The sequence below is a fragment of the Natator depressus genome, chromosome 1, assembly GCF_965152275.1.
Source record: "Natator depressus isolate rNatDep1 chromosome 1, rNatDep2.hap1, whole genome shotgun sequence".
NCBI lineage: Eukaryota > Metazoa > Chordata > Testudines > Cheloniidae > Natator > Natator depressus.
The window spans coordinates 257220824-257236346 of NC_134234.1; the positions used below are offsets into that span (position 1 = coordinate 257220824).

At 44.4% G+C, this 15523-nt stretch overlaps 1 protein-coding gene across 2 annotated transcripts in view; it reads right to left on the bottom strand.

Annotated features, from left to right (window-relative positions):
- Positions 1-12499, bottom strand: part of SLC25A17 (solute carrier family 25 member 17) — a 55393-nt gene extending 42894 nt beyond the window's left edge. For both annotated transcript variants that reach the window (XM_074941672.1, XM_074941671.1), the window contains exon 1: positions 12325-12499. In XM_074941672.1, coding sequence (XP_074797773.1) covers positions 12325-12480 — 156 coding nt within the window. In that variant the 5' untranslated portion in view covers positions 12481-12499. The remainder of the gene's footprint in view (positions 1-12324) is intronic.
- Between the last annotated feature and the right edge of the window lie 3024 nt (positions 12500-15523).

Genomic DNA, 15523 nt, shown 5'->3' on the forward strand with positions numbered 1-15523 from the left:
TGTCGGGAAAACCGGTTTCTCCGCTTGCTTGCTGTGAGCTATCATCTTCTTCGTTCCAAAACCTGCTTCCGTGTTGCCTCCATCTCCATTGAAGGAGTCAAACAACACGGCTGGGGTAGTGGTGGCTGAACCCCCTAAAATGGCATGCAGCTCATCATAGAAGCGGCATGTTTGGGGCTCTGACCCGGAGCGGCCGTTCGCCCCTCTGGTTTTCTGGTAGGCTTGCCTCAGCTCCTTCAGTTTCACGCGGCACTGCTTTGGGTCCCTGTTATGGCCTCTGTCCTTCATGCCCTGGGAGATTTTGACAAAGGTTTTGGCATTTTGAAAACTGGAACGGAGTTCTGATAGCACGGATTCCTCTCCCCATACAGCGATCAGATCCCGTACCTCCCGTTCGGTCCATGCTGGAGCTCTTTTGCGATTCTGGGACTCCATCATGGTCACCTCTGCTGATGAGCTCTGCATGGTCATCTGCAGCTTGCCACGCTGGCCAAACAGGAAATGAGATTCAAAAGTTCGTGGTTCTTTTCCTGTCTACCTGGCCAGTGCATCTGAGTTGAGAGTGCTGTCCAGAGAGGTCACAATGGAGCACTCTGGGATAGCTCCCGGAGGCCAATACCGTCGAATTGTGTCCACAGTACCCCAAATTCGACCCGGCAAGGCCGATTTAAGCGCTAATCCACTTGTCAGGGGTGGAGTAAGGAAATCGATTTTTAGAGCCCGTTAAGTCAAAATAAAGGGCTTCATCGTGTGGACGGGTGCAGGTTTACATCGATTTAACGCTGCTAAATTCAACCTAAAGTCCTAGTGTAGACCAGGGCTTTGAGTGCACACTGCGTAGCATGGGTCTGTAGTGCAAGGTTCTCCGCCTGCAGATAGGCAACTGGGCCCTGGACCCTCAGGGACCCATGGTTGGACGGCTTGCCCCTTCTATCATCTCTGGAGGAGATAGATGCATTGCGGGGCGGGGGGGGGGAGAGGGTCTGAGTAAACTGTGGAATGAGGTAGGGGATGGCAGAAAGAGAAAGGAATGTCTCATGACCAAAGCAATTGAATGCTACCCTGGAGACATGGACAATATCTGTGCCTCTGGGATGCTGGACAAATCACAAACTATACATTTCACACATGGCCACTAATTTTGTGTTGTTCATTTTCTGGATGCCCGACTTGAGATTTCAGTCAACAGAAGCCCTACTCTGAACATGCAACATGCTATATAAAGCGAAGTACTGTGAAAAATCAGGTCCTAGACATCTCATACTGGGCACCAGGGTCAATTTGATTTAAATCACTAGTCAGGAAGACTCAGTTTAATCATGGATTCAACAGGTTAATCATTAATATTTGGAGGATTTTCTTGTGATGCTATATTAGGAGGAGAACATCACCAGGCAGACATTTAAATTATTTTATTGAACTAAAACAACGTTACATATGTATTTCTTCAACAGCAAACATATATTTTAACAAAACAAGCATATGAATTTTTGAATTTAGGTAAACATTCAAGTTTTTTAAAACCAGGTTTGTTTTTGTTAAAATTGTTAACTAAAATAGTTAAGTGAAATATTTTAAAAAACCAACCAAAAATTAAGTAGACTGTCATCCAGGTCAACATGAGAAACTTAAAATATTGGCTTCTGCAGCTAACTCAATTGTCTTCACCTTCATTTTTCTATTTGTTCATAATCTGGAAAAGACAAACAAGCTTTCCTGCTTTTTCAGGTCCCAAACAATTTCTCAATTTGGAATGAATTAGTCCAAAGAAAGAAAATATTCTTTCTACACTGGCAGAAGAAGCTACTGCTGTTAAGTCTCTGAATCCAAGTGCATAAGTGACTTACACCAGTTCACTGGTGTGACTTTCTTTAAAACATTATTAGCTCTGAAGTTTATTATAGTTGACATTATGGAGGGATGATTGTTGGATGTCCATGTCATAGACAACTCCTCTTCTTCAGCAGTTAAGGTTTGACCCTGGTATTGAAAATATCTGCAAGAAAATGAGCTGGAGATAGAGTTAAATTACAAGCATTAAAAAAAGAATGGGACAAGCACTGTCATTGCATATTTCTCTTTTTAATATCTCACTCAGTTCCTTCCAAATTTCAACAGCGTCAGCAATAAAACAGCTATTTCTCTGCATTTTGTTCAAGGCTACAGAAGTAGGCTTCAGGGTATTCAGCATGTGTTCAACATTTCTCTTCAGCCCAATGTCGAGAACTTTGGCTGTGACAGTGCCATCTATTTTTTCACTATTTTGTTCACAAACTCATCAGATTAGGCCAGTTCTTGATATAGTGCTCAGAACAGTCCATTACTGAGTTCCATCACACGTCTTATGGGAGAGTTAGCTTGGTTCTCCCCACTTTTTTCAGAGCAGCTGCTGCAAAGTGGTTGTTACGGAAGTATTTTGCAATTTCAACATTAGCCTGTATTTGTGGAACACTCAAGTCTTTGGCTAGGAGATGCAACAAATGAGCACTGCAACCGTATGTTATTAGCTTGGGACTCTCTTCACTCTCTTCTAAATAATTTCTTCTCATCTTGGATACATTTGCAGCATTGTCTGTGACCGAGCTGCATACTAGACATTTTAATTTTTTTTTCCACGGTTTGTTATAGCTTTTACTGCTACTTCTTGTAAGTATTCTGCTGTGTGCATAGTTCCTGATGTATCAATTGTTTCTGTAAAGAACACATTCCCTTCTTCTGTTGTCACATAAGCACATACAACAGGATCATTGTGGACATTGCTCCACCCATCAAGACTCAGGTTAACAATTTTATCAGAGAATATCAGGGTTGGAAGGGACCTCAGGAGGTCATCTAGTCCAACTCCCTGCTCAAAACAGGACCAATCCCCAATTAAATCTTTGTCAAGATTTAAAAACCTTAAAAACCTCAAAGGAAGGAGATTCCACCACCTCCCTAGGTAACGCATTCCAGTGCTTCACCACCCTCCCTAGTGAAATTTTTTTTTCCTAATATCCAACCTAAACCTCCCCCACTGCAAGTTGAGACCATTACTCCTCGTTCTGTCATCTGCTACCACTGAGAACAGTCTAGATTCATCCTTTTTGGAACCCCCTTTCAGGTAGTTGAAAGCAGCTATCAAATCCCCCGTCATTCTTCTCTTCTGTAGAATGAATAATCCCAGTTCCCTCAGCCTCTCCTCATAAATCATGTGTTCCAGCCCCTTAATCATTTTTGTTGTCCTCCGCTGGACTCTCTCCAATTTTTCCACATCCTTCTTGTAGTGTGGGGCCCAAAACTGGACACAGTACTCCAGATGAGGCCTCACCAATGCCGAATAGAGGGGAACGATCATATCCCTCGGTCTGCTGGCAATGCCCCTACTTATACAGCCCCAAATGCCGTTAGCCTTCTTGGTAACAAGGGTACACTGTTGATTCCTATCCAGCTTCTCGTTCACTGTAACCCTTAGGTCCTTTTCTGCAGAACTGCTGCCTAGCTATTCGGTCCCTAGTCTGTAGCAGTGCATGGGATTCTTCCGTCCTAAGTGCAGGACTCTGCACTAGTTCTTGTTGAACCTCAGATTTCTTTTGGCCCAATCCTCTAATTTGCCTAGGTCCCTCTGTATCCTATCCCTACCCTCCAGCGTATCTACCACTCCTCCCAGTTTAGTGTCATCTGCAAACTTGTTGAGGGTGCAGTCCACGCCATCCTCCAGATCATTAATGAAGATACTGAACAAAACCGGCCCCAGGAACAACCCTTGGGGCACTCTGCTTGATACAGGCTGCAAAGTAGACATGGAGCCATTGATCACTAAGACGTCCTCTAGACCTTTTGCCCACTGCTCAGTTCTCTTTCATACACTTTATCCAGCAATTTGCCTGCGACATCTGCTCTGTTGGGTGGACTGTATCCTGGTCTTAATGCCTGAACCATGTTGATGAAGTGTGGGTTCTCAATCATACGGAAAGGAGAGTTTGTTGCATAAACAAACCGGACAATTTTTTCATCAATTACCTCTTTTTGTATTCTGCTGGTTCTGATCACAAACTTATCTATGGTTGTTTCTGGATGATGGAGATTTTTTTCCTCTTTTGGCTATGTGATGTACATGATGTGACTGAAACACTATCATTGGCAGATAACTCTGAAACTATAGAAAGTGATGATCTTGAACGTGGATAGTCTTCAGAATCCTGTATGTTGAGGATGGATTCTCCTAAACAAAATAAGTCAATGCAGTTATTTAACATTACCATACTGCTTATTTAGCATTACTCATTGCATTCACTGACACTCAGTACTACTTTAAAGGTGAAATCGTAAAAGGAAGATCCACCTATTTCAGCTATTTATTTTTTATCACAACTGCATCTAAAATGATAGTACCATAGAGTAACAACACTATTTTTTCCTGAAACATGAGAATTCAAGAATAGTCCAGGACGACGACAGGCAATCCTTAAGAAAGAAGTATGAAATAAAAAAGTTTACCAACCTGAAAATCCTGCACGTTCAGATATGTTCCTTTCATCATCTTCAACGCAGCTTCCTCCTGAGAAGGAACACTTCTAATGATGTTGTTTCATTCGGGCAACCAGGCCTTGCATTTCTTTGTTGCACTGTTTGCATTTTGCATGCATGCCTGTCTCACCCACAGGTAGAGGAACTTCATTAAAATATTCCCAAATTGGGTCTCTTTTACAGCCTGCTGCCATTATAGGTTTTCCCTTGTAGTGAGAGAAGGGTATGGTAGATCTCAAACCAATGAAGGCTACACTCAGAAAGACCTCAAGACTTCTGGAATATGCTGCTCAGTTTCACTTTTGTTTCTACTGCTTGTCCCTCCCTTCTCACATTTATCTCCAGACTTCTTCTCCTTGTCCAGATCTATTCAACCCCACAAAATCTTCTATTCATTGAACTCTTTGAATTTTGTACTTTTAGAAAGAGGTAAGGGATTGTCTGTGTACAAAAATGTGCAGAGGGACAACAGGGTTGAGGTCTTATTTCTCACCTCTATATATTTATTTATTTAAAACATTTTTGCTGTTAACAAGCATGTTATCTCTGGAGACACAAATCCACAGTTTGAGAACTGCAAAACTAAGCATCTCCGGTGGTATCTTCTAGACTGAGCACCGAGTCCCATTAGGTAGATAGAAAGATTAACCTAAATAATCTATACAGAAGCCCCTGGAAGCGCATAAAATTGGGTCCCTAATCCATGAACCATTGGAACTCATTTACAAAACTTTTCTTAAACATTACGTGAATATATTGTCTCATACGATAGAATTAGAATTTATAATCCCTATTCCATGATAAGATATCTTTGAGTTATAATGTATCTTAATTAAAACTATCTTTTGGATAGGTTTTTTCCTCAAAGCATTTTATCAAAAAAAAAAAAATCCCCTTTTTTTTTTTTAAATCACTAATTTTTATCCACCCTGTTGGGCACCCAAAATTAGTCGACACTTTTGACCTTCTCTCTCTATGACTCAGTTTCCCATCTCTAAAATGGTTATAATACCACCTCACCAGTGTGTTCTGAAAATAAATCCATTAATGTCTGTGAAGAACTCATACTATAGTGATGAGTACCACAGAAAAACAAACTAAGTAGTTGATAATTCTGTACTGAAAGCAGGGTTTAAACAGCATGCAGTAAAGACCTAAAACCACACATTGATCAGTGAGGAGGAAAAAAAATATGAACAGCTGCTTACTCGAGCCATCTTGTGCACCAAATGAAGTAGGGGCCTGTGGATTAAAGATCATAATGCATATGCACAATGTAGCGGAGGGTTGCATACATAACCCTTATGCCTTAATAGTCTTTTAACATAGGGTTTTGTCTATAATTTTATATTTATGTTGCTACCAGAGTAGTGCTCTTCCATGGTCAATTGTTGAGTCTATCACATATAAAATTTATTTGTAAGCAACTAGTCAAGGATGCTAAGAGCCAAGAAAGTATGTTCTCTCTTCCCCCATCTCCAGCATTAGTATAAGATATCAACTAAATAATGAGAGACAAAGTCACACTATTTTAGCTAGCAGTGTTTCAGCTGGTTTCATATACAAAGATCCTATGTCTGCTGAGGAAGCAACAGAATATGCTGAGAGAAATGAATCCATATCCCTCATGACTAGTGAAAGCCAGGAGCAATGTCTCAGGTCATTATTAATGGAGACCTTTAATGAACAGGCCCTTCCTTAAGAGGAAAACACACTTGATGATGATCTTATCAATTGATACCCTTAAAGCCTCAAGTTCAAGACCAGGTACGTCTTCCCTGCAGAATTAACTTACATGACTGGTACTTGCGTGCAACCACTAGAGTTGGCCTGGCTCATTCAAGAGCTGCCACATTGCAAACCCTAATTCCAGGTCTGTGTCCACGCTGGTGCCCTCACCCAGGTGTAGCAGTGCAACTTCTCCAAGTGCATCCCATAGAATATCAGGGTTGGAAGGGACCTCAGGAGGTCATCTATTCCAACCCCCTGCTCAAAGCAGGACCAATCCCCAACTAAATCATCCCAGCCAGGGCTCTGTCAAGCCTGACCTTAAAAATATCTAAGGAAGGAGATTCCACCACCTCCCTAGGTAACGCATTCCAGTGTTTCACCACCCTCGTAGTGAAAAAGTTTTTCCTAATATCCAACCTAAACCTTCCCCACTGCAACTTGAGACCATTACTCCTTGTTCTGTCATCAGCTACCACTGAGAGCAGTCTAGAGCTAGGTATTATGTCTAGGTATTATGCAGCACTGAAGCTAAGCCTCTCTGAGTTCTGTGACAGTGTTCTGTGAGACAACTTGTCAGTCCTTCTGGCATACCTACACAGAAGCGGCCTTAACTCACAAACTTAGTACGTAAAGCACTTGCAGTCTGGCGCAACTAGCTTTTGGTCTATGACCTTCATTCAAACAAGCAGCAAGGCATGGATTCAACTGAGAATGATGATCTATTCCAACTGTTGGCATTAATACAACTCTCATTTCAGGAACAGGAAGCAGATGCAGGGCAGGAGATGCAGTGGTGGGTGATTAATCATCAGCTTTTTGCCAGAAGGCAAGGGCAGGTTGTTGCTGGGAGAATGCAACAGAAGACTACATGCAAATATAGCAGAGCAAAGACAGGCGATGCAGGCTTTGGTCATGTAACTTGATCTTGTAACTTATGTGAAGACAACAAACTACCTTGTCTTCACTACAATTTTACTTTAACTCAAGTTAACATTTTTTCCCCCCTAGCAGACACAAGGCCTTATTCATCTATTCCGTTGTTGAACTATTGCAATGCACTCTATTGAAGGGGAAGGCTAACTTTGAAGGCACTTCAAAATGGAGGCGTGTTGGGGTAAGCACATTAAACTTGTATTACGTGAACTGCAAGGGGCTTTTGTCAGTTGCTTCTGCATTAATTTAAGATATTTGTTCTAATCTATAAAACCCTCTCATTTCTTCCCAAGTACTAAAACCTCTGTGCAAAAGATAAAACACTTTCTTAAAATGACTAGATAGTACTTTAATCCTGTACAAATGAGGTTACTCCCACATGATAAATCGTATTCATGTCAACAACCCCTAGTGCCTATAGCACATGTCCTCATTTTCCAGTGACAGTACCCTAGCAAACAAACTGAACAGCCTGAGACTAATCCGATACAAACAGGTATACATCAAAGTTTATGATTTTTCAATTTACAAAAATTTCAGATAAGGAAGTTAAGAAAACTACCAATTATGGCTACAATGAGACATTCAGATATATATTCACAAAAAGAAAAGGAGTACTTGTGGCACCTTAGAGACTAACCAATTTATTTAAGCATAAGCTTTCGTGAGCTACAGCTCACTTCATCGGATGCTGCAGCTCACGAAAGCTTATGCTCAAATAAATTGGTTAGTCTCTAAGGTGCCACAAGTACTCCTTTTCTTTTTGCGAATACAGACTAACATGGCTGTTACCCTGAAATCAGATATATATTAACATTGTAGGCATAAGTAAAAGCCTACAATTTAATTTCCTCATGCTAAGTATGTCTTGCTTCCTCTGGGCCTTCATTCTGCAAACTGCTAGAACTCAAGCAGAACCCTTGTGGTACAGTAGTGTGTAACAGCAATTCTGCTTTGGGAAACTTCAGGCAAATAGGGCAGTTCCATAAATCAGACAGAGCACACAAATTTTCAAAGTGGTAACTGTACTCCAGCAGGAGAGAGGTATTCCCGTAAAAGGAGCAATACAGAATTCAGTGCCATCCCACCCGCCCCCTCTTTGCTTTCATTACGCCAACTCCTTCTATCAGGGGAAGGAAGGTAGTCTCGCTGGAGCTCATCAAGGCTGCTTAGTAAAATAAGAGTGCAAAAATAGCCTTAAACTTCATTGTGCTGGCCCAACATTGGAACTCAAAACTTCATTTACTCTGAGTCTCAAAACAAGTACTTCTGTTACTATAGCCTGAGATAGCTTGGCAATTAAATTATACAAACCAAAGCCTCAAATGTACATCAGGGAATACATTAATACATACACAGCAAGTTCTTAGCTTTACAGGGTCTTATCAGTGTTAGTTAACACATGTAATGAGATTGGACTACACTATTCTGTACATGAACTAAGTGGGAGAAGCCCCACTGCTTAAGGCAGTGATTCTCAACCTATTTACCATTGTGGGACACACACATGCAGCTCTATGTGCACACTATATATACACTACCTGTATGGCCCTGAGGATGTCACATGGGCTGCAGCTGCATGCTGATTGAGCCACAAGTGGCCTGCAGGTTGAGAACCAGTGGCTTAAGGTGCTGTGAACTCAGCAAATCCTTTAATATTGAAAGAGGACTCTCTCTCATATTTGTCAGGGATGATTAAGTTGAACAAGATGACTTTAAAAGTCTATTCCACATATAGTTTCTGTGGCAGATGATTTGGAATTGTACCAATTTATAAGCATCAGTGTCTCAGCTGTAAGACAAGACTGAGGAAGGAGCTTATAGTCTAAATAGACAGACTACACAAAAGTAAGATGTACTTGGAGAGCCAGGAGGAGACTCAAGCTATGTTTATATTTGGAATACTTTACTGGTATAGGAATACTGGTATACTATACTGGCAAAGTACTTCTAGTGTAGATGCACATCTATGCTGCCAAAACTGTGCTTTCTACCAGTATATTAAAAAGTGCAGTTTTGCTAGTGTAACTGTCTACATTAGGAGCTTCTGCCAGTACAGCTGTGTCAATCAAGGATTACACTACTTCACACCCCTGTCCGACATAGCTGTGCTAGCAGAAGACTGTAGTTTAGAGACTGCCTTAGCCTTGTCCAAAATCCACATGCAGCTATACTAAAAAGTGCTGATACCAATATAGCTTATTCTAGTTTGGGGAAGCAAGATCAGCTATACTGCTATAAAGTGTCTTATACAGATAACTCCATCTACACTAGGACTTTTACTGGCATAACTAGGTCAGGGAGGAAAAAAAAAAATCAGACCTCTTACTGACAGTTATTGCTAGTAACACTAAGTGTAGACAAGGTCTCAAAGTGCTCTTTAAATAGCATACATGGATGACAGCTTTTTCTAAAGAGTGGTTAAATATTTGTTGAAGTAATTAATTTTAAGGAGAGATGTAAATGGAAATGGTTAGCACAGGGGTAGGCAAACTACGCCCCGCAGGATTACCACCCCCGTGCCACCGCAGGCCCCGTGCCACTCCCAGAAGCAGCCAGCACAACGTACCTGCAACAGGCCCCCCCCTCCGCCCCCCAGGGGTTGAGGGGGAGGAGAAGAGGCAAAGGGCTCCACACACTACCCTTGCCTGTGGATTCCACACCCGAAGCTCCCCACAGTCAATGGGAGCTTTGGGTGTGGAACCCAGAGGTGAGGGCAGTGTGTGGAGCCCTCTGCCCCTCCCCCCCCGGGGCCACAGGGATGTGGTGCCGGCTGCTTCCAGGAGTGGTGCAGGAAGCCTGCCTTAGCGGTGCAGCACCGCTGTCACCCCGGAGCCGCTCCAGGTATGTGGCATGCACCCCAAACCCCTCCTGCATCCCACACCCCAATCCCCTGCTGTGAGCCCCCTGCTGCACCCCACACCCCTCCTGCACACCAACCCCCTGCCCTGAGCCCCCCTGTACACCCCACATCCCTCCTCCACCCCAACCCCTTGCCCTGAGCCCCTTCCTGCACACCGCACCCCCTCCCACACCTTGCACTCCCTCCCGCACCCTAACCCCCTGCCCCAGCCCTACATTCATGGCCCTGCATGCAATTTCCCCACACAGATGTGGCCCTTGGGCCAAAAAGTTTGCCCACCCCTGGGTTAGCACCTAGTATATTCCAAATACACATCAGAAAATACACAGAAATACCATTACCAAAATAAGTTCCTGTCTACACTAAATGTGAGAACTACTACTATAAAAAATTTTTAAAAGTCATGATGAGTGCATTCGAGGAGTCCTTGTGGCACTTTAGAGACTAATAAATTTATCTGGGCATAAGCTTTCATGGGCTAAAACCCATCTTGCTTATGCCCAAATAAATTTGTTAGTCTCTAAAGTGCCACAAGGACTCCTCATTGCTTTTGCTGATACAGACTACATGGCTACCACTCCGAAACCTGATGAATGCATTAGTCATCTAAGGACACATTAATTAGACCAGAAAGTTTTGCCAGAATGTAAGAGCAGTATAGGTTACTAACACAGCTACTGCACATGTTTGAGTCTGTTTTTGTTCTTGGGGATGGGCAGGCAACTCCCACACTTTGAGCAACCTCACAGGGAAACCTAAGGGGAACATCAATTTGCTTGAAACTCAGGAAGGCCCTCTTCCCAACAAGAGAGGGTTAATTGATAAGATGTTGCGACAAGATGCTGTTGCTTAAGCTACAAAGAGTCCTGTGGCACCTTATGGACTAACAGACGTATTGGAGCATAAGCTTTCGTTGGTGAGTACCCACTTCGTCGGACACATCCGACGAAGTGGCTATTCACCCACGAAAGCTTATGCTCCAATACATCTATTAGTCCATAAGGTGCCACAGGACTCTTTACCGCTTTTACAGATCCAGACTAACACAACTACCCTTCTGATACTTTATAAAAGCTAGTTCTCTTCCACCCAGGGCAGGCTCCAATAGTCCAAGGAACTTACACAAATTTGGCATTACCTCCAACAAGTTTATATCAATTTTCTTCCAAACTTCATTTAGCTGCAGTGCACTTGTTTGATATATTTTCTGATCATTCAAATATATAGTGGCTTTCCTCTTTACAAATATGACAAGGCTACTTCTCAACACATAACTTGGAGGTAAGTATTCTGATCCTCATTTAGAGAATCTAAGATGCATCTCAGCTTAAGGCCCAAATTTTCAGAAATTTCTTCGAATTTTGGGTGCTCAAATCACAACATGTACACTGCAAAAGAAGCCCAAGCTCATGCCCAAATCTGTAGAGGCTAACTTTTACAGGTGTCGAGTTAGCCCTCACTGGCTCTGGTGGGAGCTTCAGGTGCTCAGCCTGGAAGTCATCCCCTGGGTGTCTCACGTTGATCACTCTAAAAGAGAGGCAAGCAAAATTAGCGGGCATTTTGAAAATTCAGCCCAGAGTAATTTTCCCAAAGGAATGAGTGACAGAATTGAGACTGGAGTTCCTGGCTTCAAGACCTGTGCTCAGACCACAAACATGCTTATGTCCATATTCCAGGTGCTATCTTTATAACCAGCCAGCTCTCACCAAATTCAGAGTAGGTAAAGCTCAATCTGACATCACAGCGTGCAGCCATAGTGGCGTTACTGTCCTCACACACAGGTGAGGAAGGAGGGCAGCAGAGAGGAGACACCTTGTGTTTACCCTCCTCCCCGTTTTGCTGTTCCATTCGGACAGGAAGGGAAAGAAAGCGCAAGGCACATCCCAAGCACAGGCGGCGCATCAGCCGGCGAAAAACGCAGCCCTGGCTGCTCCTGATATGAGATACCAAAGCAGTGGCGGCCCGCAGGGCAGTGAGGGCATCTGACACTTGCGCCGGCCCCCAGCGAGGCGAGCAGGAGCCAGAGACGTGGGGCCCAATCCTGGGCGTTCAGGCCCTCCGGAGCGGGCCCACAGAGCAACTTCTACTGGCCCTGGGACGCAGGAGCCGCTCTCCACAGCCCCGTCCTGCCCGTTCCCCAGCCTCCGCCACGTCCTCTCCCGCCCCCGGCGAGCCACCGCGCAGCCAGGGGCAGCGGCGCGAGACAGGGGGAGCTTGGCGGGCCCCTGCCGAGGACCCCGGACTCAGACCCCGCTTCCCTGCCCGCTCCGGGCGCCTCGCCCCGCACTCACCACAGCCCCGGCCACGGCATGGACCAAGCTCTCGTAGGAGGACACCGCCGCCATGGCTGCGGCTCCGGCGGGGTCAGCCGCAAACTTCGCCGGCGACCGAGAGGCGGCGGGCGGGAAGGGGAGCCCCGCGATCGCCGCCCTGTCCTCCCCCTCCATGGCTTGCCCCCGGCCACGTGATCTCGGACCCGCCCCCCCCCCAGGGGACGGGCCCGCTGGCCCCAAACCCCGCCCACTCCGTTCGCCGAGCCCAGCCAGTCCCCGCGCGCGCCACACGCTTTGCTCTCTGGCCCGGCCTCGGCCTGGGCGCGAGGCGCCGGTTAAGGCGTTCTCCTTTTCCCCTCGTGCTCTTGGGCTCTGCGGTGGGCACGCGGGCTTTCAAACAGGGTTGCAACCGTTGGGCTCAACGGCCAGAGGATGCGCAGGGCAAGCCGGTTGGGGGGGGAGGGGTGAAGCTTCCCCATGGGCCTGGCTACACAGAACCGTCACGGACCTGCTCCCACCGAGGGGCTCCGGAGCTACACTACCCCATGGTGCAAGGGGAGGGACACATCGCCCCCGCCTCTCACTGCGATACCCCCATCAGGGGAGAGCAGCAGCCATTTTGGGGACCAGCTCGCCTACAATTGCTGTAAATCGCTTGTGCTCAGCTCCTGACTGCCCACTGAGCAAGGCTCCCCCCACTTAGCTCACTCTGAGAGGGCTGCTCTCAAGCAGCCAGATACACAAACTATGCTCAAAACAAATGTTCGTACCTTCTGAGCCATGCTGCCCCAAGTAGGGGTGCAACCTGCCCCAGAATTGGACCCCCGAAATGTTACCAACTCTCAATTTTATGATCTGCCACAATATTAAGTGCTTCTTAAAAGCCCTGCACTTGGAAGCTTATAGTTAGGTGGTATCTCAAGCTTTCATTTTCATGGTGGCAGAGAAGAGCTTGAAAATGTGATCCAGGTGTGCCTTACTAGCTCAAAAAACAGAAGGCAAATAACCCAACATTTTTTATTTAATAATAAGGGGGGAGAGGGTAAAGCCTATTCATTTGGGAGAAGGGGTAGACTCATGATTTTTAAGCATTTGGATTTAGCAATGCTGAAAAACCTGCTTCCCTGCAAGATCTAGAATTAGCTTGACCAGATTTACAATGTCAAAGAACAGGCCACTTGTTGGAGAGACAGGAAGGAGCTAGATTATGGGTCCCTGTATAGGAGAGGAGTACTTGTGGCACCTTAGAGACTAACCAATTTATTTGAGCATAAGCTTTCGTGAGCTACATCAGATGAAGTGAGCTGTAGCTCATGAAAGCTTATGCTCAAATTGGTTAGTCTCTAAGGTGCCACAAGTACTCCTTTTCTTTTTGCGAATACAGACTAACATGGCTGTTACTCTGAAACCTGTATAGGAGAGAGTGTTGTATCAGTAAATGGGGAAGAAAGGGGAGGAAAGGATGCCAACTGCAGGTGTTCAAGAATGATGAGTCAGGCCCAAAACATAAGATTAAAAAACAGTAGATGTAGGGTGTCTTATTTTGCTTTCTGTTTTTTAAACATTTAGGATGGATGTGGTTCAGATTTTCTAGCTTCTCTGCAACCATGAGGACTAGATTTTTTTTAGATGAAACCTCAGCTTTCATTTAATCACAAACCTCCAGGAGCTGGAGTTTTAAGAGAAGCAACAACAAATGAGTTGGCATCAACTGGGTGCCTATTCCTCCTTACTTTCAAGCCAGCCAATATTCCTTTTTGCCCATGATCACCTTCCCCCTTTAGAACAAGTTAAGTACAGGGTGTGATGAGAGAAAATGGCATTTATGCCTCTGTATTTGCTTTTGTGCTTTATCCCAGTCCCAACACCTTTTCCATATTTTCTAGGCTGTATTTGCAAGCCTTTTTTTAATTAAACAAGTATTTCCTGGTTCAAGTCCTAAATTATTTCTTACTCTTCTAGTTTTGGCTCTCTCCTCTTGTTGCCTTCCTCCTTTATCTGCACTGTCTGGTCTTATGTTCCTCTTTACATCTTTCACACTTTCTTTTGTCTATTCCTCCCCCCTTCTCTCCTACTCCCTTTCCCATTCCCTCCTTATCTTGCTCACTCTTGCTGTTGTTTTTCCATCCTAGAGCAATCTCCTTTTTGTCCTCCTTACCTTGCCATTATCCAATACTCACCTTGGCAAGAAAAAAAGAGGAGCTTAATCACCGGCCCAGGCTGCATCAACAGACACAAATTACAAACAGAGCATCTGTAGACTTACCATTTGCAACAGCAGCTAGAGACAGAACAAATAATATTTCAAATACATGACTATATTTATTTGGTGAGAGTCAGCTTGCTTGAGGACTTGTGCAGTGCAGGGTTCACAGGGAGGGCTTGGAGGAGACATGGCAGCAGGACTACACTATTGAACAGGCAATTTAGGAGGTAGTTCTTGAGGCTTTCATGCCTTTATCTGTTCCACTAGCTAGCAACTTCCTCAGGTAAACAGATCCTGTAAGATCGGAGGAGAGGGAATAAAAAAAATAGAACAAATATTTTTTGTAGAATCAGCTAAGTTGCTTGTACATTTCTATTATCTCATGACCACCAACACTCCTCCAGGTTACATGGTCCCTCACTATTCTGCAATTGACTTGAAATTTCTCGCTGACAATCAGTCTTTCCCCTCTTCTGCCAAGGAAATGTCATTAAGGAACTTTAATAAAAGTTAATTACCTTACTTTTGTATGACATTGCTTCTATTTTTATTTCCCCATTTCTTTTTAGTCCATATTCATTCTTCCCATCTCCCACTTTCATTCTCTCATGTGAATAACTCTCTTCCGCACCCACTCAATTTTCTTTCCATTTTTGTAGTTCTTAGCACTTTAACCAAACCTCCAAAATTCCCCTGGCTTGAGGGCTCATCAGAACACTGCTGCTATTCCACTTAGAACTGGGTCCTGGCTCATCCTTTAAACAAGAATAGAAAAGAAAACCAAAACACATTCACAAAACAACAACTTCCTGCACCACCCAACTCTCCAGGCTATATATCCAAAAATAATCTTTAAATTGTCTTCTGACAAGGTGGTTTAATCAAACAGTCAACCAAGATTTCCCCTGTTGGCAGGGTGATACCATAATCCCAACCCTCCTTTGTCTGGAGGAATAAAGAGAGAGATCCAATCTGTCCACAGCCTATGATTGTTCCTGACTGGAAAGAAGC